This window comes from Poecile atricapillus, chromosome 1 (assembly GCF_030490865.1).
Source record: "Poecile atricapillus isolate bPoeAtr1 chromosome 1, bPoeAtr1.hap1, whole genome shotgun sequence".
In the NCBI taxonomy this organism is placed as follows: domain Eukaryota; kingdom Metazoa; phylum Chordata; class Aves; order Passeriformes; family Paridae; genus Poecile; species Poecile atricapillus.
Window position 1 is genome coordinate 30,147,955 of NC_081249.1, and position 27,141 is coordinate 30,175,095.

General features: G+C 39.3%; 1 protein-coding gene and 1 non-coding gene across 2 annotated transcripts; both read left to right on the forward strand.

The window, feature by feature from the left end:
* The first annotated feature begins 2,793 nt into the window (after positions 1-2,793).
* RNF149 (ring finger protein 149) lies at positions 2,794-26,588 on the forward strand. The gene is made up of 9 exons (XM_058833817.1): positions 2,794-3,406; positions 10,748-10,998; positions 13,826-13,894; positions 16,722-16,804; positions 17,266-17,362; positions 17,870-17,899; positions 20,030-20,225; positions 20,584-22,631; positions 24,757-26,588. Exons 1-8 carry the CDS (start codon positions 2,941-2,943, stop codon positions 20,640-20,642), a joined length of 1,251 nt encoding a protein of 416 aa, XP_058689800.1. The 5' UTR covers positions 2,794-2,940; the 3' UTR covers positions 20,643-22,631; positions 24,757-26,588.
* Positions 22,924-23,039, forward strand: LOC131575033 (small nucleolar RNA SNORD89). Its single transcript, XR_009276679.1, has one exon. It is a non-coding gene; the product is annotated as a small nucleolar RNA SNORD89 (small nucleolar RNA).
* Positions 26,589-27,141: the final 553 nt, after the last annotated feature.

The window sequence follows — 27,141 nt, forward strand, 5'->3', positions numbered from 1 at the left end:
TTTACAGCTTGTTCTCTTCTGTCCACTTTCCTCTAATGTGTTTTCTTAAGCCAAGTCTGACAATTTACCTTTTTATCTTGCTTTCCCACACCATCTTTCAACAAAATTCAAGCTCTCATACTAAAATTCCCACTTCATATCGAGAAGAGAAGAGAAGAGAAGAGAAGAGAAGAGAAGAGAAGAGAAGAGAAGAGAAGAGAAGAGAAGAGAAGAGAAGAGAAGAGAAGAGAAGAGAAGAGAAGAGAAGAGAAGAGAAGAGAAGAGAAGAGAAGAGAAGAGAAGAGAAGAGAAGAGAAGAGAAGAGAAGAGAAGAGAAGAGAAGAGAAAGAGAAGAGAAAGAGAATAACAGCCTATGTTAGGATCAAATAACAGCTTGTGTTTCCTATCTACACTTTAAATATTTCTCTTGCCACTGGTTGGACTGCATTTACTGGAAGAACTGTGACAACAGTTCCCTAACCTATACAAATCTCAGTCAACACCAGCTTCTTATTTCCAGTAACCTGTATTTTTAAAAGAACATTTCCTGCTGCTGGTTTCTTCCTTTTTACTTACTGTTTTTACTTTTATCCCATCCTAAAGTGATGTCTATTCTGATTATATCAATGGTCTTTCATTTATTTACAAAATAAATTTAAAAACAAAAAACCCTAATCTGAACGTTTTTGGAATCAATTAAGTACTTTCATGTTTTTGCTGAATACTGAATTTGTGCTTCTTCCAAATTGTGTTGCTTGTCATCCTCCAATAAAGCTCACCTTTCAACTGCCTTTTCTCTGCCACCACCTCCACATGCCCTCTCCTATCCAACATTTTTCTAGATGCTCCTGTTGTGCCCTTATCCTCTTTTCCCTGTATTTTTTCATTAATTCTAATTTTTCTGTGTTCTTCCCTCAGCTTCCAAGTTCTCCACAACCCCTTCCACATCACTTTGCTCAGTCTTCTCTGTCTTCTTGATTTTGCCACTTTAATCTCCTTGTCACTTATGCTCAGTGCCTTTGGAGAGAGTCCCAACACTGCCAAGTCTTATTTTGGGAGAATGCTAGAGAGTTGCTTTAAGGGATGCTTTGGGGTTCTAAGGTATTTGTTTGTTGAAACACTGCCTCTGGAACAGAAATGGGAACATATTGGCCTTGATGCTGACACAGAATAGGGCAGTTCATCAAGCTCACGGCTTTTTCCAATATCTTCTGCACAAACGATTCCAGGCTCTATTAGGCCCTGCCTGTGTTAACACCCACAACATATAATCACAATTAGGAAGGACATCAACAAAGTTTGACAATGTTGTCTGACAACATAGGTAACAGTGCAGGAACATGCAGCTGTTGTCTTGTGAAGGAAAACAACCATTCAAAAAGGCTGGCAGCTGATGAAAACAAGTGATTAATTTTAAAAGCTAGGCAAAGGTACAGATGTGTTCCACCAAAAAAAATAGGGAAGACTGTGTTTATTCAAGAAGAGTTGTATGTCAAATACTTCTATATAATGGAAAACAAGTCCGTAGAATGATCATATTTACTCAGTACCTTAATCTTGTACTTATATACTTTTCCCTCCAGATACGGTACAGACCCTGTCACCATTTTTCATCCTTCAGGAAAGAACTCCCCTCAGCACAACAGCACAGGGACCGCGTGTATCTGACCGCGTGTAGCTCCGCTCCCTTTCCCCTGCGTGTCTGTGCGCCGTTCTGTTCTTTGCCTTGCTTCTGGCCACCTCTTGTTCCCTTGTGTCTTGGCTTCCGGTGCTCCAGCCTCCCTCCACTCCTCAGGGAGCCATGCTGCACCCTCGAATGAAGGCGAGGTGTGCCCGGGAGGGTGCGGTGGTGACTCATTTAACTTGACGCGTGTGTCACTGCCGGGGCTGCGGTACAGGCTGGTGACCGCCCCCATGGCAGGGTCCAAGGCCGAGCAGCCCCCGAGGGCCCGCTGGGGAAGGCGGGGGTCAGGCAGGGGCAGTGGCCGCTCCGTGCAGGAGGCGCTTCAGGTTGATCCCCATGGGCATCAGTTGCGTGCCGGGGGCCGGAGCTGAGCTGTGCTCCTTAAACAGCCCCAGCAGAGAGGGGACAATGGCATCCCGGCTTGTATTAGAAATAGAGTGGCCGGCAGGGCTAGGGAAGTAATTCTCTTGTACTGGGCACTGGTGACCCCACACCTTGAGTGCTGTGTCCAGTTCTGGGCCCCTCGTTTCAGGGACATGCAGGTGCTGGAATCAGTCCAGAGAAGGGCAGCGGAACTGGAGGAGATGGAGCACAGGTCCTATGAGAGGCAGGCTGAGGGAGCCGAGTTTGTTTAGCCTGGAGAAAAGGAGGCTCAAGGCAGACCTTTCCACTCTACAACCACCTGAAGGGAGGTTGTACCCAGGTGGGGGTCGGCCTCTTCTCCCAGGCAAAGAGCGACAGGACGACACAGCCTCAAGCTGCGCCACGGTGGGTTTAGGTCGGATACTAGGAGGAATTTTTTCACAAAAAGGGCTTAAGACTTTGAAGCGAGCTGCCCAGTAAGGCGGCAGTCACCGGGTCTAGGAGTGTTTAAGGAAAGACTTGACGTGGGACTGAGTGCCATGGTCTAGCTGACATGGCGGTGTTTGATCACACCTTGGATTCAATGATCTCGGAGATCTTTTCCAACCGAACTGATTTTGAGGCCCTGTAGCCGCCGCGCCCCGCTCCGCTCAAACACCAGAACAGCGCGGCGCCGCCATTCCCCCCGCCCGCCTACCTTGTGCGCCGGCCCCCCCTCTCCCGGCATGCCGCGGGGCGGGGCGGCCTGGCCCGGCCCCCTGCTCGCCCTCAGCCGCGGCGGGCGGGCTCCGCCCCGGGCGGCACCGCGGGTACCTGCGCGGCGCGGGGCGGCCGCAGGGCAGAGCGCGCCGGCGGTGGTGGCGGCCGAGCGATCTTCGCAGCCTTCTCCTGTCTGCGGCGGGGGCGGCCGGGCCATGGTGCGTCGAGCCCGGCTGGCGCTGGTGGCGGCGGCGCTGGTGGCGCTCGGGGCGCCGCCGCCGCCGTGCGCGGGCGCCCGGGCTCTGGAGTGGTACACGGCGTGGGTGAGCACGGCCTACGTGGAGCCGCTCAGCAACCGCACGGTGAGCGGCAACACGGAGAGCGGCCGCTACGGGGACAGCTCGCCCAAGGAGAGCGCTGAGGGCCATGTGGGCATTCCCCGCGGCGCCTCGCCCCGCCACATGGAGGGCTGCGCCGCCGACACCGACTACGACGTGCCGCTGCCTCCCGGTGGCCGCGGGTCCCCCGAGGGCGACCCACCGACCTGGATCGCCCTGGTGGCCCGCGGCGGCTGCACCTTCAAGGACAAGGTCACCAACGCGGCGCGGAAGCGGGCTGCCGCTGTGGTCATCTACAACGAGGCCCGCTTCGGCAACAGCACCGTCTCCATGTCCCACGTGGGTGAGCTCCCTGCGCTCGCCGAGGGGTCGGGGGGATGCTTTCGGGGGATCACTTTGTCTAACGCCGGCCCGCATCGGGGATGCGGCTCTGCGCGGTGAGGAATGGGGATGGAGGGAGGCAGAAATTCCTGTAAAAATGGTACAGAAACCGGGATTTTGTTTTCTCTTCCTGTAAGCCACGCTAGGGAAAAAGCCGGGACCTTCTTCTGTCTCCCAAGTTAGGGGCCGGGCGTCAGGTAGGAAATGTGGCACAGCCATCGGGACCGTCAGCCATGTGGCAGGCTGGGATGGGAGGCTAGGATTTCCTTTAGGGATACCTTTTTGCCTGGTACCCTCTGGCAGAATGGCTACAGCGGTCACAGGTAGGCCGCTTTCTGCAGGCCGTGTGGAAACGCACCGAGTATCCCGAAGATGCCTTCAGGTGCTTTTGAACGTACAGCTGTAGCTATTTGAAGATAGCTTTTGGTACAGGCTTTGTTGTAATAGCTTCATCGTCCTCTCCTGCGCAGGTCTGTTGAGATAGAGGTGTAACCATCAGGTAATCCTTAAACGCTTGCAAATGCAGTAAGAAAACTGAATCCTGGAGAAGGATGTTGGCTTGTCTCAGCGTACTGCTTTTTCTGTGTAGCCTGCAGAAGAGTTCTGTGATTTTTGCCGAAATAGGAATCCAGATGTTCTGTCACCACAGTCCCCGCTTGGGCTATGACACAAAAGACTTGGTGAATTTTTATGGTTATGACAGTACTAAATGGTTAAATCAAAGAGGCAAAAAACAACCTCAAAACTTGGCAGTAAAATCTGTTTGCTTTTGTAGATTTTTTGAGAAACTGGAAGGTCTGCAGGGGAGGATGCGAAGATAAGGCAAACTAAGTAAAAAATTCTGTAGATGTGTGCTTCACATGGTTTTGCTACAATGAGTTTATTAGTGCCTGGGCTCTCATTCCTGATTGTGAGGAGGGAAAGGACCAGGGACTTGGATGAAGTAAAACCATAATGTGTTTCTAAAGGAAACAAACTCATTTTCTTAGTGAGCTGAAAATCTTAGCTAGGGAGCTGTTGTTCTATTGTACATGTTATTTATCTATTGGAAAATGCGTCTCTCCTCTTGGAATACCCAGTGGCACCAATTGGGGGATTGACATTATGATTACTGTTCGTAGCCTGCTGCTTGCTTGAGATCAGCCTGGCCCATTTAATATTCTTAGTTCACTGTGAAAGCGGAGGTGAGAAGCTAGGTAAAATGAACCTTTGGTTTTGATCCTAGGTAGTGATTAAGATACTTTGTTGTGAAATACTGCTTTCATCTGAAATAGTTTTTTTCTTGCTTTCTCCCTGTATTGGCCCATCACTACAATTTTTTTTTCCACATTCTTCTCCATTACCCATTGTAACCTCTCATAATTTTTATTTGCTCATTTGTTGGATCTTTTTCTCCTTCTCTCATCTTCTTCTTCTCATCTTGCTTATTTTATATATTTTTTAAAAAAATCTCTTTTCTGCTGTCATCTTTGTGCTACAGAAGACCTTCTTGGGCTTAATACTCAGTTTTGGACTTCACTAATATAGTTATATCTGCCAGTGGCCTAAAGAGAAGTGCTCTCTGACTGCTCGTTGTGTTTCTTTTCCTTGAACTGGCAGAATGTTGCTGATGAAAGTTCCACCTATGTAGAGACTGTGATTTAGTATAGTGCATATATACAGTAATACATTTGTATTTATACTGACTTCATAAATGCAAGTTTGACCTTACAACTGTTTGAATGGAATTATAATAATATATCACAATATAATTATGAGCTCTGATGTAGTCATAAATGTTTGCTTTGTGGTTGACACTTTGAGACATGTAAATGTTCAAATGTTTCAGTGCACTTTGGGAATAAAGGGAAGAGGTACTGTTAGTGTTTTAAATCTTGGGCTTTTTGAAGGGAGATGATAGAAAGGTCTATGGAAGACTGGCAAGAATATGGGAGGGAAAGCTATAGTTTACAGGATCTACATTTTCATTTTTGTGGAGGGATTTGTGAACTGGCACATAAAGGAAGCAAGCTTTCCTTCTGGGAGGAGTGCTGAGGATAAATACTCTGGGAAATCTGCAGTGCAGTAACTAAGGAGTGGAGTTATATGCATAAGTAAAATCCGCTTAATGCGTTTGCAATTAGTGGCAGTGAAAATGATGTGAGATGGAGCAGTGGTTACGGCTGGTGGAGATGCCCAAATTATGTGAAGGTGATAGACAGCTTCTGTGATCTCAGTGCCATCTTTTCATTCTCCTCTTGGAAAACCTAGCCCTTTAATTTTCTGGGATGTATGTGATACATGTGCGCTATTTTTGTTTGTGGTCTTTTGGTGTTTTTAAGGCATGTTTAAGTCAGTAAAAAGAGAGGTTCTTGATTAGCTGAAGCAATTTTTTGTTATAGCTGGTGTCAAAGCATTTAAAAAAGGACAAATGTTCCAAATAATATGTATTTTTCACCTTGTAAGCTTCATGAGTGCAGTGAGTAGGGATTTTAACTAAAGTTTTGGAGCCAGAGAGTCGAGAATTTCAGTGTGTAGCCTTGAAATCCTGTCCCTTTTTCCAAAAGAAGGTTCTGCAAATGTGGCTCTACTGATATGTCTCATTTCAAGCCTTTGCTCTCTGTCCAAATTACATTGTTCAAAATGCTGGATGACTTCTCAAGGAAAGCAATAGTGACACAGCTTCATGTGTGGCTGAGAAGACTTTTCCATTGGAAAACTCTCTTTACCCAGATGACTTGGGGAGCTGTACTTCATTTACTCAGTCTGAACGACATAAATTCAGACTTCAGTTTTACAGACTTGTCAGGCAGTCCTAACTGTTCTTTTTTGGTGGTGATGGTGAACTTAATACAATACAGAAGCTTCAAATTGCTTTCCAAAACCAAAATAAATATTGCATGTAAATATTAGGTGAGAGTGGGTTGGAGAAGAATCTGGAGAGGCAAAGTCTAGAGTGTTGTGCAGACTAAGCCTCTGACTCTCTACTAAGGAGAGTCAGAGGCTCAATTCTGGTTCAGAAGTTACAGGGAGGCAGAGGTACATTGCAGTAGAAAGAAAACAGGGTCTTCTGATTCTACAGATTTCCTGTTACATACTTTATGCTGGGCCATCCCATATACCCAACCATCTCTGTATCCCCCCCAAGCTAGGATTTGGTAATCCTGATCAGAACATAAGTTATCTTGTTGTAGACTATGGAATGAAATGCAGTTGTGCTTGACATGCAGGGCTGAGAGGCGCTGACTGTAATAGTTTGAGCTAGGTCTGGATTAGGGCTTTAATTCATGGTTTGTGGATTTAAGGGAAGCTTGGGACTTAATTTGAGTGTATGACTTTGGCTGCATAATGAAAATTGTCTTTGATTTGCCAACATACATCCAACTAGTTCTTTCCTCCATTGTCATATTTTTTTTTAATGCACGTGTATTGAACAAAACAGATGCAAATTACTTTGTGCTCGTGATTCTGTAAGTTATTGCCATCTCCAAAGCTGAAGAGTTAGAGTTATTTTGGCATATAGTTCAGCTCTTTGCTACATTGCTTGCAGCACTGTGCAGGATTCTCAAATGGTGCATAATTTCTGTATTACTGTTGTTTTCTACTGAAAGTTTCTGGTACTGTAACTGCTGACAGGACAGTGTCTTGCTTAAGTAAGGCATGACTGTATGATGTTGAGCTGGTAATGCTGTTCCGAAGAAGCAGGAGTAGATGCATATATCTGCCTTATAGATAAAAGTGCATATGTATTGGAACTCAGGTGGAGAGAGTGTGTATACCAGTGGTTATATATTCTCCTTGAGGCAGGTGAAAATACAGCATGCACCAGGGATTAGGTGAGATGAGGTTGAGGTAGATGGTTAAGACAAAGCTTGTTACGGGATTGTTAGCGTACTGTTAACATTTGTTTGGAACAGGAGCTAAAAGGAATATTTTGTTTTAGTTGTGGCAGTATTGGTAGGGTGCCTATGTTTAAATAAACCAATGGACTGACCTTAAATATTTTTATGATGATGGTTGAACTCTAGGAGTTTTCTGACATTTCTCAGGAAGACAAAAACTAGAGTGTGTCTGTGATCAGTTTCTGGTTGACAGAAAAATATCTTCGTCTCTAAGCATGAATGGGAATAAATGTTGTAGTTTGCTGTGCCTGGAGTCAAGATCTGTACCTGTCCTACTTTTTCCTCATCAGTAGAGTGCTGATTTCCTTTTGCAAGAAAATACTGGCAGCTGTAAAACTATCTGCACTGGCAGGAAACATACCTTCATTTTCGGAGTTCCAAATTTGCCCTTTTTTGCCAGTATCCTAAGGATCTGCCAGCCCTGATAACGTTGAAAAGCACAGACCTAATTTTAAGTGGACCAAATTTCACTGAAACATCAATCAAACCTAGAAATTTTTTTTTTTACTCTAGCAGAGTAAAAATGTGGTTATTTATTGTAAAACTAGAAGGTTATAGAAAGGCAAAGCCAATACAACATGCTTGCAGTAGATGCATATATGTGACACTAGGAGTTTTCTTTATAAATGTGATTTGAGGTGTCTGAGTTGTGTGGCAGTTGAAAAAGCTGATGGAATGACTCATCATCATTTCAGTCTTTGAATAATGAGTTTCAGAACAGCAGGCTAAAATTAGCAAGGAATGAGTTAAAACCCTTAGTGTTACAGGCTGCTCAGGGCAACTGCTTCTCTGAGACTGCTCTTGTTCCTTTTGTAATCATGGATTGCAATTATTCTTCTCTTCTCCCCCTTCTGTCTCATGACCTTCAAGGCCACAGTGTTTAGCTGTCTGTATTTTTTATGGGAAGCTCATCACAAAATCTTTAAAACTGTTAAAATGCTTTTAATGGGTATTTATTTAAAACATACATATGGTATGCTTATGTTATTTCTAAAAGTGGAAGGTGGCACACTGTCTAGCAGCCTAATTTCAAGGAAATAACTGTCTGATAGTTGGGCATGTTGGTGACAAAGCAGAGAAGGACAGTACTTACTGTTATGGAGGTTTTTAAATACTTCATTATTAGAAATAGTGCAGAGAATCAGATAGCAGGATTAAATTGATTTAAGATTTCAGGACCGAGGTGGAAATTTACTGATTGAATAATCCAGGCTGCCTCTAATCTTGAAACTTCCTTTTCTTCCTTAAGTTTGGATGAAACCACATAAATCTTTCCAACACATTTGTACCATTTCCTGGCCATCCTTAGGCACTCCTCTTGTTATTTGTAACAATTGATTAAGGACACAGGACCTAATTCCTGATTTAGGTATAGGGATAGCAGTTTTTAGCTATGTAAGATAAATTCCTACTTCCTTTTTTCTTGCTATGTCTTTTTCTTGCTAACTCTCTGTGGAGTTGTGCAGGGTCAGAGAGCAGAGAGTGTTTCACACTCTTCTCTGAGTTTTATGAAGCTCTCTACTAGTGCTTTTGTGCTGTTTCAGAGAGAAGAACAATTATTAATTAACCAATTTATAGTATGCTTGGACTTGGGGTATCATGTAGATCAACACATTGTTGGTGAGCAGAGCTAATTAGTGGAGCCTGGGTGCTTGTTGTCCTTCTGTTTTCAGCTTCACTGCTTTGTGTCTCCCAACGCCCACCAAGCAAGGTACCATAGGTGGGATGGGTGTTCCTTGTGAGCATAGTGGAGTGCCTGAGGGGAGGCACAAGTTAGTGTAACCCTTTTAGGAAAACCCACTTTTTTTCTGGGTTTGGATCTGGCAATACAGGTGTAATGGTTCTTTGAGTAGGTGACTAGAGGTGGGATGGTTGTGTTAAGGTGAAGTTGAGAAGGGAGATTTATTCAGCTAATGCCTGGAACCTTTAGTTTTCATCCAGAGTAAAGTATCTGTGCCTTATGGAGGGAGTAGTTCTGTGTACAAAAGTGAAACTTCTGCAAATTCCCCTTGGCTTGGTAGCAGAGTGGCCAGATTGAAAAGCTGTCACAGCCAAAATTGTCTCAACTAAAGGAATTTGGTTTAAATAGTTCAGGCAAATAACTCTGTCTTAGGACATAGAGGTGGCTGAGGCCAGAATACAGCTTTGAATTTTGAAAATCCCCATTTGATGTGATATTATAAATAAGGAAGCCATTTCTTCTGACATTGCTTCTCCATAAGGAATCTAACACAGCCAGAAGGAAAAAAAGGCTTTAAGCCTTCCGGGGGAGGTCTTGTGGTAGGTAGGTAGGTAGTCTTTTGTGAATCTAAAAAAAGTAGCTGTAACATTATAGCTTTAGATTTTCAGCTAGGAAAACCCTTCTCTTTTCCTTCCTTTCTCTCTGAATCAAGACTAGTTTCACTTTTTCTCAGAGGTAGGAGAGCAAAGTAAACTATGAAGCTGTGACTTACCAAGGTGGCAGCAGTGTTTGTACACACAAAGTAAGAACTATTCAAATAGAAATAGCATAGAACAGTGAAAATGCAATATTTTTAATGGGTACATTTGTTTGTAATTTATTTTGTAATACTTGGCTTAGGTATTTCTGAGAATACTGGATAGTCTTCCAGAAAAATATGGAGCAAAACACTAGTCACAGAGGTCTTCGGAAATTGGTAGTTGGTCTTAATAGTATCTTACTGGTTTTGGTGGCAATATGTTGCCTAAAGGTTTCGGGTTTTTTTTAAATTAGGTTTCTTTTGTATGGATTGAGAGCTCTAGACTTCTAATATATTAGAAAAATCTTTTTGTTCACTGCTCCCAAAAGAGTCACAAGGTATTTCTTGACAAGCCCTTGTCATGAAGTCTCATTACATTTTGAATATTTAGTAGTGAAGAACCTGTAAGTATTTTAATGTTTAAAATAATTATTTAATTATTAAATATCTGAATCTTTCTCTCTTTTGTTTATATATCCAGTGTAATTGGACTATGGATTCAGATTCAAACTAAATTGAAGTATCTTTCTTTGATGTTCACATACTGTCTCCATCTGTAACTAACATTCCCATGCTGACAAATAAAAGACCAGCTACAAGCTAGAACTTACACTGCTTTGACATGAGTTGTGTATGACTTGTCTGGCTTTTTTGCATGGATCCACATCTTACCTCACTGTGGAATGATGACTATAGGCCTAGAACAGTAAAGATGTGTCTGTTCAACTTCATCTCATGTTTGAGAGTTTTTGAAAGTAAATAAAGAATTCTTCACCAATGAGCTTTCCGTCAGTTCTGCTATGCCTGAAAAAAGGCACTGGAGGCTTTCCTGTAACTTTGCTTGCTGATCTTAACTGAAGAGGCCAAATTACCCTCAAGCAAGAATGACCTACATTTTTTCTGTGACTACTGACTTTTTTCTTTTTCTATTCCCTCCAACAGGAACAGGAAATACAGTGGTGATAATGGTTGGCTACCCAAAAGGAATAGAGATACTGGAGCCAGTACGAAGAGGGATTCCAGTAACAATGAGTATTGTTGTTGGCACACGACATGTACAAGAATACATTAGTGGTCAATCAGTTGTGTTTGTAGCCATCGCCTTCATCACCATGATGATTATATCACTTGCTTGGCTCATATTTTACTATATACAGCGTTTCCTGTATACGGGATCACAGTTTGGAACCCAGGTAAATGGAGCTAATGGCACTTAAGAGTACTTACCTCCTTCTCATGTCAAATCAGTTGCTTAACTTTGATTGTTTATTGAAGCATTCTTGAAGATCTGTGCCTTCTTCCTATTTTGCTAACTGTGAATGCTGCTCAGCAACAGTCAGTGAGGCTAATAAGCACTATGCTAATTGGCATCGCAGGTTTGACTAGTTATAATTATTAGATGCTCATATGAAGTAATGAGAAATGCATTTAGCCACTTGTCAACAACAAAGTAAGGGCAGTTTCTTATGTGATCTGTCACCTAACTAAACTTCCTTCCTTTTGACATGAAAAGTTATTTTTGTTCTTCAGTAATTTTCATTTTGCAAGTGTTAATTTCACAAACCAGACTTTTTTAATGGGGAATGACCATGGTACGTTTGGGGTTTTTTTATTTTCTTATAAAACCCACAAGTTCTTCAGGGCAGAATTTTTAGTTCCAAAGCCTTATAAAAACTACTTCTGCTACTTGTAATTTGACAGGTCCACTGTAGAATTGCAGTAGACAATAAGGTGCATGTGTGGTGAGATTCAGCTCTCTTGGGCTATTCAAGGTACTGAGAACAGTGAGAGTACTGAGGAGATTTGTAAGGAGTAGTTTTGCTCCTTATTTGCCCTTTTCACATTTCTGTACTTACAAGAAAAAAAAAAGTCAGGTTTACTTTTTTCCCCTGAGGAAAATACTTCATCATAAAACAGTTTAGGCTGGAAGGGACCTCTGGACTCCTGCAATCAAGAGAGCAACTTATATGGAGTTGTTGAGGATGTAAGTCCATCTGAGTTTTGAAAATACCTTAGAATGGAATTTACCTCTGCCTTTCAGCTACTGCAAATACGTTATGTTTCTTCCATGATCATCAGCAGCTCTACCGTTTGCAGGGGTTTTTTTTTGGTTTTTTTTTTAATCCTTAGTTCAGAAAAAAATATTGTTTCGATTAGTTCTTAGCATGTGGACTTCACCTACCTTTTCCTTGACGATGTAGATTCTAGTTTTGGGGGAGGAGGGAAGAAATTTTTTGGTTGCTTTCCAAGTCTGAACTCTGTTTAGGACTTAGAGGACTCTTCTAGGAAAATATTTAATTTATCTTTTCAATAACTGAGGATAACACACAGGACTTCAGTATTGGTTAAACTTGTGGTCTCCCTGAAGATTTGGTTTCCTAGAGTCTTTTTTACTAAGCTTTAAATCTTAGCATTTACTTTCTGAAAATGCTTTTGGGAAAACAAAATTTTTGAGAAGTATTTATAGGAAAAGGCTTGTATGTCTTTGTTGTAACAGTTGTTTGGTGAAGAAAGTTGCTTCTTCCTGTTGCCTTTTAGATAGTTCACACAGTGGAAAGTTCACATGTTTCATGAAGCATTGTATCACATGTACTTTAGTTTTACGGATGTGAATGTGATGTTTCTTAGAAACACGTGCCACAGACTCTTAGGATTTTGCAATTGTCATCTAAGTGTCAGTAGATTTTGCCAGTGCTTGTCATCCAGATGCTTCTTAAATAAATGAAACTGTCTAGGATTAGAAAGTTATGCCATTTTCTCAATTCTTTATTTAAAAATGATGCAAGGTTGGAAAATGTTTTGACAATATTAGTTGAGATGTATTATTAAGAGTCTTAAAGAAATTTTGGAAACAAAAAGCCACTTTCTGAACAAAATCTTGTTTTGCTTGGCTTATAGACTCAAAATTAAAACTTGTGAGTTAAATATGTTATGCTTTAAAGCAAGCTTCAGTGTAACTGCTAAATGAAGATGAGTATCCTAAGATTTATTCTAATATCAGTTTAGCAGTAAAACTATAGACCTCCTTACTACTAAAGATGAAAACAGGACTGTGCAGAAAACCTGGAGAAGATGGAATAGGCTTCTGCTGCTGGTTTCTGGGAGACGTTTCAGACTACTTACCTTTAACACAATAAAAAGTAAAAAACCACAATTTTCAGTACTATCCATTTGTAAAATTATATATGTCATCACAATTATTACAGAGAAAAGCTGCCATTATGGGTTTGGGGTCTTTTTATTCCATTATGGTATTTCTTTACTGAGGGTTGCTTCTAGACAGGTCAGCATCTGTCAGCTGGGAGTGTTTAGTTTCTCAGTTTCTTGCAGTAGCTAGCACTTTGTCTTGGACTACAGTACTGCTTTCTTTCCTCGCTTCCCCTCTAAGCATAATTATGCTGCATAGAAGTCTAGTATGGTGCATCATGTCTGTAAAGCCTATTTTGTCATCTCCTTTGCATAATGTGTCCTTTCAGTGCAAAGCTTTGTCCAGTGCAGGAGACAGTGTTTAACTGAGGGGAAGTATTAATAGCTACAAGCAGCTTTTTGACCTGGTGGCCAGCAGTAGGCTGCCTGGCAGGATTCCACCTTCTCCCAGGCTGGTGCAAAACGTACGGTGTGCTTGCTCATGGGCTTGCCTAACTGGAAGGTCTGGTTGTATGGCTGTTGCTGCAGCTCTGCTTGCCTCTAAAGCCTACATGGGTTTCAGCTTTCCTGTGTGGGAAGGGCCTTAATGCCTGCAGTCAGGATGCGGGACTGCGGCTGCCGTGTGCTGGGCTCGCCCCTGCACGGCTGGGGCTCCTCTTGCAAGCAGGGCACTTACACAGCCTCGGGAGCACACAATTCACTGAACATCTGCTGCCTGGAAATACTTTATAAACAAATTCATTGCCCAGAGATCGAGTTATGTTTTTTAGACACATTCAGATGACTTAGTAATCCACAAGGGAAGTATTAAAAAACTTTGAAATGTATTCCTGAAACTACTGTCTATACTAACACTTAAAATCTTATTTCAAGGGACATAGGAAAGAAACCAAGAGAGCTATCAGCCAGCTTCAGCTGCATACAGTGAAACGTGGAGAAAAGGTAATTAATTCAGTGTCTCTGGTTATTGCTGTAAGTTTTAAAAATGGTTGTAAAGTCTTCAAAGAATTTAAACTAAAATTACCACAACATAATTGCAGTGTGACATACAGTTTTAGGCTTATGGTAGGGTCTTTTAATGTTTAAAAGGAAGAATTGAAAATTAAAGAGTCAAATTTGAGCTACTTATAAAATTAAGGCTACTTTGTTGCAAATAATCTGGTTATACAGAATGTATAGGGGGCTGGTATTGTAAGGATGAGGAAACATTGCTGTCTTTTCAGCACTTGAACACATCAACAATTGGATTGCAAAATACTTCTGCACAGTTCTTACAGCTGATGTAATGTTCTGTTTTCTTAAGAGACCATTCATCTTATTGATCAGAAGGCCTTAAAAATATAAAAACTTTTGAAAAATAAAACACTTGTTTAATCTTTTGACATATAATGTATTAAGGAGCTGTGTAGGCTTAACCTGAAGCATAAAGTTTTTAGAATAAATTTCTATGTTATGAAATAAAGCTAATGTCAAAATTAAAGCACCTTTTGGGAAGTTGGCTTTGACAACATACGGCCTAAACTCAGCTGTATTAGAATAACTGAAGTAGAAAAAGCCAACATTTTGAAAGAAAATATTTTAGTTGGAGTTTTGGGAGTGCTTATCCTAGATGCAAAATTAACTTCTGACTAGATTTCTGCTGCTACATAGGTGCTTTTTCCCCCCAACCCCTGTCTTGATGAGTTTTTATTTACGGACTGATTTACTTGGAGATGAAAAACAGGGATTAAGTTATTTTTAAGTCTATTAATAAAATTGAAGTGAGAGCAGACATTGATATGTAAAAACTTTAAAAGCTGTGGTCCAGCAGAAACAATTCCGCTCAGGTCACTTGCTACAGAGAATATGTCCTTCATTTAGTAAATCAGTTTTGAATCTTAAAAAAATCCCAAAAGTGTTTTTCAACTTACTTGCCTTTTCCTTCTATGCTTTCAGCATGCTTAAATAGTGTTCTACGAATATTTCTTACTTTTAGATTACTTTTTGATGGAGCTTAGCATATATTTGAAGTTGTGAACAGTGGGATATTCATACATACCATGGTGACATCAGAGTTCAAGAAAGAAGGGATTGAACCCAAACTTTAGATAGTGTAAAGCACTATCAGAGCATTATGTCAGCATAGGAAGAAAGAGACATAGAAGGGTCCCATGTTTAAACCTATGTTAAAAACCACATAAAAGATTTTAACAGCTTTTAAAATTGATGTTCAGTAGAATCTTCCATATAGGATTTGTATTGTGTGATTTTTTGCAGTATACAGGGAGTTCCTTCCAATAGAGACCCTTGACTCTAAATTAGAGTAAATAAAATAGGGGAATTTGTTGTTAGACAGTATGCTGGTTATTCCTATGAGTGCCATGTTCATTAAGAGTAGAATGAGATATGGTTAGAATCTCTATGTTAAAATAAAGCATTTCTCTGTGGTAAATCTCATCTTACTAATGTGATTTGAATCAACCTGCTATCAGCAAATTTATGTAACTTACTGATGCAGAGGTATTTTCATGAACTAATATAAATTTTTCTGGACATTTGTCCTGTCTACTCTGTAAATGTACATTTTTTCTTTAAATATTTCAGCCATTTAAAAAGAGTGTATTTATTTTGTTACTACACAGTATAGTCTTTCGTTATCCCCCACTTAAGGTTCAAATTTTTAACTAAAAATAGGTCATATATTAAAAGTGTATTTGCTATTATGTAGCTTTTTCCTGAGAAGCTTACAGGATTATTGTAAATTGGACACTCATTTGAGTATGTACATATGGTGTGCTTGGATTTTGCCTCTTGTACAGAGTAAAAAATAACTTGTTATAGAATAAACACTTGTCTTAATTTTGCTTACGTAAAAAAAGTCTTAATGTGATTTACTTGGGAATTTAAGGCAATAATTGTGTAAATTGATAGCATGCAAAGAAGGCAAATACTGGCCTTGAACTTGAAAGTTTTCTTGCAGAACTAATTAGTTTGAATGTTTGTATTGAAACTGAAGCTCTTCAGTAAGTTGTAAATCAAAAATACTGTTTTTTTGGGGATGAAAGCAGAGAAGTTTTCCCACTATGTGTTCTTCTAATACTTGGGTTTTATACAGCCCAATTAATGTTGGATTATTTTTCTTGTATTTGGAGCTATCCATCATATTTGCATTGCAACTTTAAGCATGACTTCAAGAAGACAGTAAAACCTGTTAGAAAAGATATTTAACCCTTAGATAAAAATAGAAGTGGGGAAATTATATTCTGTCTAGTGAGAACTTGGAGAAAAGTTTTAAACTCAAATTGCATGCTTGTGTTCTCTTCTGGCTATGAAGGGGACTATCTGCTAGGATGAGGTAGAAAAAAAGAAAAAGGTGAAGAAGAGCTGCAGTATTCGACTTAAAAAAATCTCTTCCTGCTCTTGGAAGACTTTGAGACCGTTCATTTAGAATTAGATTGTGCATTTTGATTTGTGCTGACCTCTTTTAAAATGTTTTCATCTTATAGCTACTTTCAACTAAAACATTCTTGTGCTCCCATGAACAAAGCCAATGTGTGAGACTTAATGAATCATTTAGGATGCCATGCCTGTTTAAATTAGAAAATCTGGGTTTGGCTGGTGTTAGTATTTGATAACTTGATCAAATCACCTCTTGATAGAATCTTGAATTAAATGAAGTAGATTTTTTTATTTGCTATACCATTTAATATATTTTGCATTCTTTGTTACAAAAAGCTTGTTCTGTAATGAAGTATGAATGTAATGCACTTAAATGTGTTGTCATATTTAGGGTTTAGATGTTGATGTAGAAAACTGTGCTGTGTGCATTGAGAACTACAAACTGAAGGACACTGTCCGAATTCTGCCATGCAAGTAAGTTGTCATAGTTATTCTTTACTCTTTAGCATGTTTTTCTGAAGAAATGGGATGAATTTCCTATAAATTCTTCTGAACCTCTGGTGGCAGAGCTGCAGCTGCCATTTGTATGGCCTATCAAATGTTGAAGGGCACTGAGAGACCACATAGCACTTCATATGTAGGTGGGAGCAATTGGCAGAACTGTTGGGGTGAAGTAGAGCTTGCTTAAATTAGAACTGTACACAGTTGAACTGGTAACTGTGTGGTGTCTTTGTGCTTATTAGCATCTCCTCTTCAGAAAGCTGGCATGAGCCAAAAGGTTTCCAGAACCTTGTCTGTACTAGTAAATTGAGCAGCAGCTAATTGTCAAGATTATGAAGGAAAGTTTTATTTTTAATGTGCTAACTAGCACACTGTTTGAAGGAGGGGTGTGTGGCTTTCATTGATAAGTTCTAAAGAGCATTTATTTTCTTTAGGCACATCTTCCATAGAACATGCATTGATCCTTGGCTTTTGGACCACCGAACTTGTCCAATGTGTAAACTAGATGTTATCAAAGCTCTGGGATACTGGGTATGTTGCACACTACTTTAATCTTCAAAGTAAAAGTATGGTCTAGGAGGCAAGGCTTATGTACCTGGTGAGAATGAGAGCTGATGTTATTTGACAAGAGTCAAGAAGCTGGGCAAAGGTGCAAAGAGTAATTGAATGAGCACAGAAAAATAAGGGAATTTTATGGGTAAAAACTTAAATATATCAAGCAGCTTATGAGTCTCCTTTGATAACCAATTTTTTCTATCTCCAGCTGATGATATTAAGGAATTTGAAGTAGAGGTGAGACTGTTTGCTCAGGCTGCAAAAATATAATTTAATTAAATAAATCTAGAACATATATTTGATGTTGTTAACAACTGTGATTCAGAGGAAGAAATTATAGATTTTCTACATAGAATGTTTGTGTTCCACATATGCCCCGTGATTTATCCCTGTAAATGAGCTGGTACTTAAAACCTTCCTAAAGACATTCACCAGAAATCGGTTAAGTAGAGAAAATGATGTGCTCTCATTTCTTTCTGACAGCACCAGAAAAGAGAGATGAAGACACATGCGGTAGGTTACTCAGTCAATGTTGATAAATAGTCTTGAGTTCCACTAAAATGCTATAGGCAAGAATGTACCTCTCTTATCTCCTACCTATCTACAGAGATGTCTAGAAAATAGGGATGTTTTTTGGTTTCAGGGACTTTCCTTTCATAGACTGGGTCTGTGTTTTGACTACCTTTTCTCTTATTTTATTGCAGAGACCTACCAAATCTGTGGAAGAGTGTTATGAATTGTTTTGTTTTGTCAAAGGAGACAATACTCTTGCTATGTAATATGTTTATACCAGATTTTGGTGCTTCTGTGTATTAAGTCAGACTTTAGCCAGCAGTTGCAAACTCATTGTTATGTGGAATAGCTATTCCTACTTTAATATTGTTGTATTAGCAGCTTGGTTTCTGTTCACATTCAATTCTTTGGGTTGATGTATCTTGTGTTATATGCAGAAGGACTTACCTTTTTGGATACAGGCTGGAAACTGAAATACTGGAACCTTCAGAATAATTATATTCCCTGAATTTGTGCTGTTGCAGAGGATACTGGTACTAAGCCCAACAAGGAGTAGTAATAACTCCTCTGCTTGTTGGCTAAAATGACTTTTGGAAAGCAGATTGAGTGGGATTATATTAAATAGAGAAACCCAGTTCATTTTTCTAGTGAAATGAGGCAAATGGATTCTGTGTATGCATCAATCGTTCAAGTCTCACTGAAGCTAATAATGTAGGAAACCATTCAGGAATTTTTTTCTAGCTTAGTTTTCAGTTTGATCCAGGTTGCCCAATCTAGTCTGTGAAGTGATTGCCTGAATTTCTTTTTTACTCACATGAAGAAAAGCAGTGCAAAGAGCAAGGCAGTTTCTCTCAGTACTGCACTCTGAACCTACAGAAAAGAATGTGCAGCCTTATTACAGAAATATACTAAACCTTCTGCAGAGAGGCTCAAGGCTCAATTCAGTTATGGACAACAAATACTTCAAGTGCTTTTACGTTTTTAAAGGCTTGAAGTAGAAAAAAGGCACTAGGTCCTATGACGTAGCTTTTGTAAAGAGAAGACTTTTGTGTTCTAGTTATTCATTATGCTATTTTTTATGAGAGAAAGAACTGCAGTTCAGACTGATTTTGTAGAGCATTACTGAATTTTGTAGTTTCAGTGCTTATTTAACTCGTTTAAATTTTGGAAACTAAAATCATTAATGCCCCCTCCCATCTGCGAACATAAGTATCACATTTGTCTTGTGTTCGATTGTAGCATGTCTATAGCTCATTAAAATTCAGTACATTTTAAATTATGCTGATTTGATGCTAAAGAAAGAATCAGCCTAGAATTTCTTAAATTTTAAGCTGGGCCTTTGCTAGTTGTTCGAGCAAGGGAAAAATACTTTCTAGTAAGCAAAAAAGAGTAGTCACTTAAATTGCAATGTATTTGCTTATGTGTAAGTAACATCAATATATCTATGGCAATGAAGATGTCTGTTTAATTGTAGAAGCAGAACTGTACGTATAGGACTTTGATCCATTCTGAAAATTAATCCAGAGTTATATAGTTCATGCTGTGCAATAGATAAAATAGATCCCTTTGCCTGTGATGCCAATGTTGCATTCCTGCAAAGTGACAAGCCAGCATGTTTGTGTTTTTGGAACAGATTTAAAGTTAGGCTGGAGATAGAGGAGGAGAGAATTTGGTTTTGATGTAAATGTTTGTTCACCCTAGTAAAAACCAAAAAACTTGGCCAACTCCTATCAGGAAAAACCAGGACCTGGAGACTTCTGCAAACTCAAAGGATCAATAGATTTCCTCAGCAGGGAGTTCTGATAATGCTGAACTTGCTCCTAACCTTCAGGAATGCTGTTGCTACAGTGTTGAAATTATTCATCCAAAAGGCTGACTTGGTGGACTTTTCCTGTTGCTGCTCTTGGCTTTGGGATGGCTTTGGAAAAATGGCTTTTGGTTGGCTTTCTTTCTTTACAGTCATACAGTAACCTTGAAAGTTGACAATATCAACTATTCCCAGGAGTGCTCACGTAATAGCTAAAAAAATGCTCTTTTTTCCAGTAAGGTGAGGTTACAAAAGGTGACATAGAGGAATGTTGATGTCTGATGGTAGACAGAAGTGACAGTTAAATATGTTTAATTTTGAAGGGGGACCCTGAAGATGTACTTGAAGTTCCAATACCCGAATCCATAAGTGGCAGTGTTTCAGTTGGAAGTCTAAGTATTGCTTTGCAAGATGATGACAGAAATGAAGTAAGCGAATTGTCGGCTTCCTCCACTAATGAATCTGTATTGCAGTGTACCAGCTTAAAAGAGGATGCTGGGGAAACCACAGCATTGCTTGGTAAGTAATTTAGTGTTTCACTGGACAAACCTTAGCACTAGACATTGCATTAGTAGAAGCCTTTCTCTAGCTGGTGACAGCAGTTAGTACTGCAATGCAGGGTGGACTGAGTGGTGTCACTTACTACTGGTCTTCAAAAAATACAAGCAGATTTTCAAAGAACTCTGTCAAGCTGGAAATAACTGGACTTGGGAAAGAAAGATGTAAGCAGTGTCTTAAAAGGATTACCCAGAGAATCTTGAGAATCTTAGGTATATATGAGTATGAAGTTTGTTGCCAGAGTGGATTAATTTAACAGATAAAGCATATTAAAATGGTGAAACAATAAACAATTTTTCTTCTAATTCCTGATTTCTAGATGTGGATGCTAGTAATAACCGGCATGGAGAACATCTATCTAATGGAAATTCCCACTGAACTGCTTCATGGACGATGTCTTGAATAGACTGTTGAAGAACTATTATTTTTTATTTAATTAGTATGGACTTTTGTCTAGTGAACAGAAAAAAATAACAATGTAAATTATTTTACCTTTCAAACTTTTCTAGCTGGTGTTCCAAAAGGGCTAATAACTAAGAATTTTGTACACAGGAGGATTTTATAAAATTTCCTCTGGATGTCTCATCCTAAAAAAAATGCAATAACCCTTTTTCTGTAAGCATTGTTGCAATGTCATTGTGTTCCAGAGGGCTGTAACAAAGATGAAGACTAGGCAGTGAAAATAATTTAGAATGGGTAACGGTTAAATATTTTGGATGCACTATTTACATTCAGTATGTACACATGGAGAACACTTACAAGCTACGACTATTAAAATGTTCTGAAAGTTCTGATCTGTTGTAATTGGAGAGGAATATTCTTAGAAAAGACATTAACCTTCAAGGACTCAAATAACTTAATGGATATGTTATGTATCCTTTTCTTGTGATGGAAAAATTGCTGGTTGCAACATGTAACAAATACTTTGTCTTGTAATGTGTTCCACTTGGAGTGGATGCTGAGAAAAGGAAGCCTCCATCTTGCTAGCTTTTTATACTGAATTTGGCAGTAATAGGTTGTGCTAGGTGGTCTTCACGTGCTGAGCATGTAGACATTTAGTATATGCACACTGGTTACCTCTTTCAGTCTTAAACTCAGTAGAACAGAGGTAAAGGGCTAATTATGGCTAAAATATATTTATTAGTCTATTTATAAGAATTTACATAATTTCTTCTTGCTCCTGTTCCCATCCTGACCCACTTTATGTACAAATTGAAACCATTTCTTAAGAAATACAAAGTTTAAGTTTGTTTTGCTTTTTCTTTTCCTTTGCATAGAGATATTGGAATTCTCTTGGATATTCCACATTAGGAGTTTTGACTGGGTTTGCAATTAGATTTTATTCCTTTCTTTTAGATTAGCAGTATTGTGCCTTATAGTAAAACACTTAAGAAATCTGAAGCATCTGAGAGTAAATATAAACCCTGGCATCTCCTATTATGACCTCTTATTCAAATATTTATATACTGTAAGTGGTATAAGGAATTGCTAAACTGTTTTGTAAAGAAATATGTGTATTTAAAACACTACTTAAAAGTGTTAAGTGAATTGTTTAGGATTTTAGCATTGTCATGTTATAAATAATATGCTACATTCCTTAACTTTCTTTTGTAAAGCTGTTGCTACAGATTGCTTAAAACAGTGTCTTTCACTAGACATTTGTTTTAGAGTGCATTTTGTTTTTAAAATGTATATTTGGAATGGTTTTAAGAAAATATGCAATTCTTTTTCTAACTTATATTGAGCTTCAGTAGAAGCAATAACTTTTTTTAATTTTAAAATGAATGTTCCAGAAATGACAGAGGGGGAAATATAATCAGAACTTCTACTTTGTAGAGCAGATGTTTCACCCTAAATTTCCTTAAAAAAAATTCCTGTTAATGCCTACTTAAAAAAAAAATAAAAAATCTGCCTCTTCCCTGTAGGAGTATAACTTTTATGTTTACTGGAAAACTGTCAGGTTGTAGTTCTGATGTCACCAGCAGGTGCAAGTTTTTGTGATGCCTTTATCTTACAAGAAGCACATGAGAATGGAATATGACTGACCGACCATCTCCAAAACTGAACAAATGAATAAACGACCCGCAACTAAACCAGACAATATGTAGGGACACTTATGTCTCCAAAAGAAGCTTATCAACATTTCCAGAACTGCCTTTTTAACTTGTCTCTTCAATATTAAAAATTAAGTCTTCTCCCTCTTCTTTAACACAAAACTGAACATTGATGCAGTAAATGTTGAGAGGGTTTAAACTCTAGCTCGAGGAAGAACCAAAAGAGAAGTTATCAAGAGAAGTGTTGTCAGTCTGTGGATTGTGTCTTGCTGATACCTACAGCACAGTATTCATTCTGGAGAGGAGAATTGTGGTAAGTACTTGAGCTTTTATGTAATACCTATAAAACCAGAAGCTTTTCTTAAGAATTAAATCTGAGATCTGGCAGAAAGCTGGAAGAAAAGCTAAGGATCCTGTAAACTGAAAAGTGTACTAAAATCTGGTGTGTGCTGACTTAGAAAAATATCTGAGTGTGAAGTCTGTTTCACATGCTGGCACTGCACCTGTTTCAGAAAAACATTCAGAAAAACAGAGTTGTTTCAGTCAAATAGGTTTGCACATATTTGATCTCTGATATAGTTAGGTCTTGTGAGGTCAGCTGTGCTGCTGAGGAGTGATGACAATAAAAGGCCGAATTGCAGTGCCTCCAGCAAGCAGTTTGCTCTCCTTGGAAGCACAATGACAAAAATCATCCGAAGCGAATCACTAGTCTGACCTCAGTCAAAAAGCTGACATTGGTAAAAAGAGAGGTAGGATGAAGAGTACAGGGCAGGAAAAAGACAATCGAGGGAGCTTAAAACAGTAGCAAGAGAAGCTTAGAAACAAGAAGCATAGAACCTGCTGTTCCAGCTCATCTTATTACATTGAGTAAACTGGTATAAGCTGCAGTAGGTAAATACAGGCGCACAGACTTTGCTGACCTGGATCTTCACTAAGTTGGATCAAACTGGTACTCTAGTTTCTAACACTTCACCTGTCAAAAGCTTGTATGAAGGTCAGAACTAATGAATGATTTTTTTTACCCCATCCATGAATCCTTTTTGTAGGGTAGGTTCCTCCTGAGTCCCTTTCCATTCGGGAAAACTATCATCTGCCTCTGCTGCTTCAGCCATGTCCTCCATGGTGTGGGAGCTGCAGATGTGTGTGTTGTGGGTTCCTGCTGCCTCCCACTGCCCTCATCACTTTTCTCTTCCTAGCTTCACAGTTTTCCTGAAACATGCAGGAGCTTGCCTTGGGCACCTCTGTCCCTTTGTTAGATTTTGCTGTAATCAGGCAAACTTCTTATTGGAGGCATTCCTGTGGTATTGTACAAAAAGCTACATTGCAGAGCCCATGTGAAGTCTAAAGCCCCTCAGTGGTGATACTGAATAAATCACTTGGGAAAAATCCCTAGCAGTACTAGGGGATGCTGGTTTTTGTGGCATAAGTTTTATTAGTGTTAATTGGTATGGCTTTGCTATTGCTACTGTTTCTGTTAGGGAGAAACTTTGTGAAGTGATTTTTAATTTATTTTTTTAAAAAATATTAAACATTAACATGTCAAAATGAATGCTGTGTTAAAGGAAAAACTGGAGGCCCATCTTTGTTCAGAAATTTTAGTTTATTAATAATAGTCTATAAATAACAAACTGGAAAAAACTTGGTAGTAAGTAATTGTCTAAACTGTCTTTCAGACTTGATAGCAAGCAAAAATGAACCACAGACATTTCAGATCTAAAAGCATGTTAATGGTTTAATTACTTGCAGTACCAATTTAACTGGAAAGTCTGGATTTTCTTTTACTAATGAATGCTAGACTGGATTCTTCTTTGACTCTAAGCAATGTTTGAAGGAGATTCTTGGCATGTACTAGAGAAGATTGATAGGCTAGCAGTAACTCCTTTCCCCTGCCCCTTATCTCCCATATTGCATATGTGAATGTAGTCCAGTAGCCTGTTGACAGTAATTTGGGCTAGATTTTGTAGGTCTACTGGAGGAGTTGCAGGATAATTTACCTACAGTGGAAATGCCTTTAATTCATCCTGACTTAAAGTGCATACCTTGCGCTTGAAGCGCATGTCCCTGCCAGAGCTGGCCTGTTGGGAATTCTGGTCCTGTTCAGGTTGTAACTGGTGGAGAGAAACACCATTGCAACACCTTTGTCAAGTATGCAAAGCTGGTTTTTTTTAATTACCTATTGATTTTGGGAATGGTCATTTAGGTTTTTTGCCCATCCTGCAAGTTTCCTCTACAGCAAGCCAGTTGTAGTTGGGCAGAGTCCAGCAAGACTGTTCCCCTGGGTAAGTTAAAGAGATGCAATTTTATAATAGGGCCATGGTGAATTACAGTTCCTGAAATGGAATATGTCAGCATACTTTTTTTTTTAAACTGGAATGCCTGTGAAAAATAGTAACGTGTTTGAGACTGGTCTTTACTGGATGTGTTCTTTTCTCTCACAGGTGATAAATGAAGATTTGAGAATTGGAATTGATTAAACATGCACAAATCAAGCTGAAGGCTTTTGGTTTTGTTCAGTATGGGTCCTGATCTCTCCTCAGATATCCTGCTGTATTGCAAAACTTGATTTAAGAAAGTTTTTAAAATAGAATGCCTTTATAATTGCATGTATTTGTGTGATGAGTGCATTGCCTGGGACTGTCCATTATACTTCCACTGGACCTGAAGCTTCTTTTCACCATCTTAAACATGGTAATGTTACTGCATTTTTAAATGAGCATATCCTTAATTCAGAAGAGCAAAGTAAATTTCCATAATTTTGTTAGTCTAAGGCTTAAGTCCAAAACTTTGAAGCCACTTCCGCTATAAACATATACTTGGAGAGAACTATTTGAATTTGCTAGTCTGTCAAAAATTATTCACAAACAACTGTCTTTTATTGTAACCTTGAACTAATTCAGTTGCATTGTTTGGATTAAGCACTTGTGTCTTTTCCATTGTGTATGTACAGTTGTAAGAATGTCAAGTTATGCATTGTTGTTGTAACTTAATGAGTAAAAGTTCAAATTCCATAATAAATTATATGGACCTTTTAAAAAGCAACGTCTGAGAAGCTGGAGGGTTTTGTTTTCTTTGGTACACTTGGGAAGTGGATCTGAGACACTCAGCACTAGCACAGCACAAAACAAGCTAACTTCATGCTGGGTAGCTACAGGGGAGACCCTTTCAGCATGTGGTGGTGTCCCCATGTCATCAATACCTGGGTGGGCTGGGTTAACCTTAGCTGGCTGCTTAGTGAGGAGGGGGAAGATCGATGGAAGAACTTGTGGGTCAAGATAAGAAAGTTACCAATTCCCATGACAGACACAAAAAGCCATGACTGCACGAAGATTACTTCGAAGTGGCAATAAGTAAGTTTTAGAGTAGGGTGGTAGAGGATTAAAATAACCCATCTCTAAGCTGACACTTCTCCCTTCCATGGTGGTAGGATAGGGAAGCAGGGGGTGTGCCTGTAACAGGTGCTCTCTGCTTTCCCTCCTCCATCCTGACCTCCTTCCAAGGAGCTGCAGTTCTTTAAGAACTGCTTCAGTGTGGATTATCTCCATCAGGTATAGACCACTCCAGGGTTATCCCTGAGCTACCACAAGCCTGGCTGAGGGGGCTCTGCTGTGCCAGCTTGTTGTGCATGGGTCTGGAACAGGGCAGTCTTAGCCTCTTCTCACAAAGGACACCCTGCATTTCCCCAGTACCATAGGGTTCAAATTAATATCTGACATAAATGATATATGATAAAAGCATAAATTTTTTTTGATAAATCCCTTATCCTTGGATTTGTCACAGAACTATAAAAATTACATGTATCAGTACAACTCAGAAAAATAGTGAAGATGCATAACAGCTCAACGTAGTGTCACAGTAGCAGCCTTTGGGGGGGAGGCTTAAATTGTTTTTAACTAATTCTGTAAATCATAAAGTAGATAACAATGACTTTAACCAGTAGTAATCATAATTATATTGGAGCCTGTTACTTCATCATAGTACTGCAACTTATGTTCCAATATATGTATATTTTTAAAGAGGGCTACTACAACACAGAATAGAGTCAAATTTATCAAATCAGCTTTAGTAGATAGAAAACATTAAAGTATGATTTTAAACCAGCTTTCAGTTGCCACAAAAAATGCCTGATAGCAAATGTATTTGGTTTGGAAGCAATGTCTACAATTAGAACAGACCTTAAGTAAGTGTTACTTTAGTTGACCTAATACATTTTAACTGGAAAGCTGCACTAGTCTAACCCCTAATGACTACAGAACACTTCTTCCAGGACTTTTTACTGAAAGATTACACTAAATGAGACAAGAGATTGATGGGATTTTCAATCCAAGCACTTTCACGTCTTAAATTACTTGGAAAAAAAAAAAGCCAAAAAACTGTCTTTACTTTGCATTATTGATCTTCTGCTTCCTAAAAATTTGAGAAGCAGATGCAGATTTAAAACAGCTTTCATTTAGCAAGCAACATTAAATTAGAATTTGTTAACTTTCCAACTTAGTTTCCTTTTCAGTCACAGGGTTTAAATATAACAGCAGCTACTCTAGTATCAGCTTAAAATTATTGTTTAGCAGACTCCATCCCCAGCTTCCCCAATACCTGGCATCTAATATGAAAGCTACTCTGCCACTGTGCTATAGAAGGAAGAGGCTATTTAGTGTAGAAATATACATAGCAACTGCCCATGCAAATTCAGAAGTGAGAAGAGATTGAAATTTTTTTTATTTTTATGGAAAAAATGTGACCCTCTTTCCTCAGTGAAACATTTTTTACAAGCATGTAAGATGTGGTATTTCATCTGCTGCTGGCATGATTCTGAAAATACTCAGTGG